General features: G+C 42.9%; 1 protein-coding gene across 1 annotated transcript in view; it reads left to right on the top strand.

Moving 5' to 3' along the window:
* DHTKD1 (dehydrogenase E1 and transketolase domain containing 1) overlaps positions 1-3,220 on the top strand; it is a gene marked incomplete at its 5' end in the record, with an annotated part of 15,028 nt that extends 11,808 nt beyond the window's left edge. The window contains 5 exons of the mRNA XM_009075134.1: positions 476-640; positions 1,038-1,120; positions 1,872-2,041; positions 2,566-2,651; positions 3,119-3,220. Coding sequence (XP_009073382.1) covers positions 476-640; positions 1,038-1,120; positions 1,872-2,041; positions 2,566-2,651; positions 3,119-3,220 — 606 coding nt within the window. The remainder of the gene's footprint in view (positions 1-475; positions 641-1,037; positions 1,121-1,871; positions 2,042-2,565; positions 2,652-3,118) is intronic.
* Positions 3,221-3,477: the final 257 nt, after the last annotated feature.

Below are 3,477 nucleotides of genomic sequence, written 5' to 3'. Positions count from 1 at the left end.
TTCCTGTTGCATGTGTCCTCTAGGCACACATCATACAAACAGAATGCTGGACACTATTAAATAACAGTAAATCTGTGGCACATTTTTACAAAAACCACTAAAAATTCAGTGTTGTAACCTCGTTTCTGTAGTGAGTAAATGAAAACCTTTTCATCTAAGTAAGGAGGGGGTTTGGAGCATGTTTAGAGACATGCTGCACTCTGAAGAAGAAGTCATGATCTCTCCACTGTTAAAAAACCTGCCATGCCCTGGTTGCAATGTGCTGGAAGGAGGCAGGTCAGATGTAATCTTACCAGTTAAATGCTAAAGCAATTTCTTCTCTGAAGTTGTTCCTGCCTTGCATCAGTGTCTGAATTGGGATATTTGCTCATCTGTTCCTGCACATGTCAGCATGCTTTGTCTGCCTGGGTTCTTCCTTGCATATTTGTCTCACTACTTGCTTTTTGACAAGGTATTGCTGTGTTCCCCTATACAGATGTGTGACAGCTCAGAAGAGGGAGTCGATGGGGACCAGGTCAACATGTCAGTTGTGCATCCCACCACCCCAGCACAGTATTTCCATCTACTCCGGAGGCAAATGGTCCGAAACTTCAGGAAACCTCTTATTGTTGCTTCTCCCAAAGTGTTACTCAGGCTCCCAGTAAGTTGAAAAATGTCTTTTCTGTTTCTTGGGAGGTTTTTTCCCTCCTCTTCTTCCTCTTTTGTGTTCTCTTCCCCATTATCTCTGTTCTTCCTCTGCATTCTCTGATTTCTGTTTTGGGGTCAAATCAATGGGGTTTTACCTGGTGGGGGCTGAAAGGGTTGAAGATTAAAGCTGGGTGGAGGTAAGCTAGAGTTAGGGTTGATTCTAAGTCTTCTGGTGTTCTTGGGAATATTATTATCCCATCTTTCATCAGTGAGAGTGGGAATGGGAACAGGAGGGAGAGGGAAGACAATATGTTTTGTACTTACCAAAACCCTGTCTTGGTATCCTGTCCCCAACTGTGGCCTGAGGGAAAGGCACAAGATTTGGTAACTTCCAACTCTCCCCCATGTAGGCTGCTGTATCAAGTTTTGAAGAAATGGCCCCAGGGACAACTTTCAAGCCTGTCATTGGTGACTCCTCAGTAGATCCTAAAAGGTAGCTCTACTTTCTTAGAAGAGAAGCTCAGAAGGGATGAGCTCCTACTTTTCTCCTACCTAACAGCTCAAATCTGAAGTGATATTAAAGAGTTTCTTCGCCAAGGATGAAGCTTAGGAGAGGGGGGGAAAAAGGCAGCCAGAATTACCCATTGTGAACAGGATTCCCTGCAATATCTGAAGGGAGGGAGATAGAGATATCACACATAATTTATTATTGCCCCATTTCATGATCTCAGGTGTTACAGCACCAGAACAAAATTCCATTATGTTTATCTCCTTGCTTTGTCCAGTATGGTTAGGCAGCCAAGGCCTTAGTGATTGCTGGAGGGTACAGTGTCCCTCCAGCAGGCAGTTCCTCTTTGGCATGGGAGAGAATTGTCTTCTGAGGGTACTTCTCTCCCTCTCTGCTTTATTTTCTACAGAAAGCACCTAGATGACTAGCTTTGACTAGGTGCTTCATTTTTAGATAGCTAAAGCTAGGAAAGATGAATCCCATTGTAAGGTACCTTTCCCAGAATTACTGAAGAAAGAGGACCTCTGGCATACTGTGCCCAAAGATTAGTTTGCCAGCTGTTGGAGGGAAGTGGGAGGGAGGGGAAGGCAAAGAAGAAAACGATGCTCTAGGGTAGCAATTTAGCTTCACAAAGTTGTCTTTGAAGTTTGGCTGGTTGTTTTTGTTCAAAGGGTGAAGCTGTTCTGCATTGAGTTTCTGTATAACACTAAACTTGGAAACACTATTTTTTCTTTAGTGTCACCCAAGTGGTGCTGTGCTCTGGTAAGCATTACTATGCTCTGGTGAAGCAAAGAGAGACACTGGGAGAGAAGCAGCACAACACAGCTATTCTGAGACTTGAAGAGCTCTGTCCTTTCCCCCTGGAAGCTCTACAGCAAGAGCTGAGCAAATACAACCATGCAAAAGGTCAGCCAGGCTTTTACCTTTGTGTTTCTAGTCTCTTTGAAGCAATGAACTAAATCTCTTGCATGCCTTTTAGGATGAAGGGTTGTAGTATTTTTTTCCTCTTTGCTCTTTCTCTCGTACCTCCAAGTGTTTCTTGAGTGGGATAATACAAATATTTAGCACTTCTGCTAAAAGAAAGTGTCCCTCTGCTGTTGTTAGCTTCCAAAAAGCACTACTGAAAATCAGACTGAACTATTGGAGACATTTTTTACATTGGTCTTTGCAGTTCAGTCCTTTATGTAGCTTTTCAAAACAGCAGTAGAAAAGCAAAATATACACACAGTATACCACAAGGGTGGACACGCTTTGGGTTTGAATTCAGCAAGCTGTGACCTGCAAGGGACTTCAGTCTGGCAAGCCTTCATTTCAAAGGTAGTGCCAAAACAAAAAAAGGTAGAGGTGCTTCAAAAGGAGAAAACTGTTTTTGTTGAGCTGCTTAAAAGATAAATATGTGCATTTGTAATGTGCCCTTATCTTTCCTTTAGTCTTCATCTGGAGCCAGGAAGAACCACAGAACATGGGTCCATGGTCGTTTGTGTCACCACGGTTTGAAAAGCAACTGGGGCTGAAGGTAAGGTGTCCCCATGGTGTTTTAAGTCTTAAAATGAAGTTTGAAGTTCTCCTTGAATGCAAATTCTAAGGTGCTTACACAAAAACCTAATCCTGATGCCTAAACCCAATGCGTATTCTAATTTAAGCTGCTTCTTTATAGCACCATTTAGTGGGGATGAGCAGGACTGGAGCTTTATATTACCTGGTGTTTAGCCAAAATAGACAGGATAATGGCAGATCCCAGGTAGGGAACAATAAGCTTGAAGTGAGTAGGAGAAGAATCCAAAGCTGCCATTTACTCTGGCAGATCATACACTGTACTGTCCTTGGAGCCATGGTCTTTGGGAGATGGAGGGCAACTTCCTGCATTACTTCCAGCTGGGACTGCCCAGTATGTGACAGCAGATATCACCATGGCATCAGGACCTCAAGATGTGATCCTGTGCCTGTGCCTCATTAATCATTTCCTCCCGACTCAAATTGCAGCTCCGTCTTGTGAGCAGACCTCCTCTACCAGCCCCAGCAGTTGGCATTGGAACCCTCCACAACCAGCAGCAGGAAAACATTCTGACCAGCACATTCATCTGAGCTTTCAAAGGACACTGCTGCTCTCAGTCACCTTTAGTGCCTCCTCCTGTGAAGAAGAACAAAAAACCCCAGATCCTTAAGACTCTTATTTCACCAAAATGGGAAAAAGGAGTGAAACAGTTTTGGTAATGATGAAGCAATTTTTTCATGTAGGGGAATTCCTAACAATGAAAAGTAATATCTGTTACTCTTGACATTTCTTCTTCTCTTGAAGAATTTTTACAAAACATCTTTTTAAAGTTATAAAAAGTTATAAA

The sequence above is a fragment of the Acanthisitta chloris genome, unplaced genomic scaffold (assembly GCF_000695815.1).
Source record: "Acanthisitta chloris isolate BGI_N310 unplaced genomic scaffold, ASM69581v1 scaffold44775, whole genome shotgun sequence".
NCBI lineage: Eukaryota > Metazoa > Chordata > Aves > Passeriformes > Acanthisittidae > Acanthisitta > Acanthisitta chloris.
Note: the sequence above shows the minus strand (reverse complement) of the source record. Positions and strands in the feature narration are given on the sequence as shown.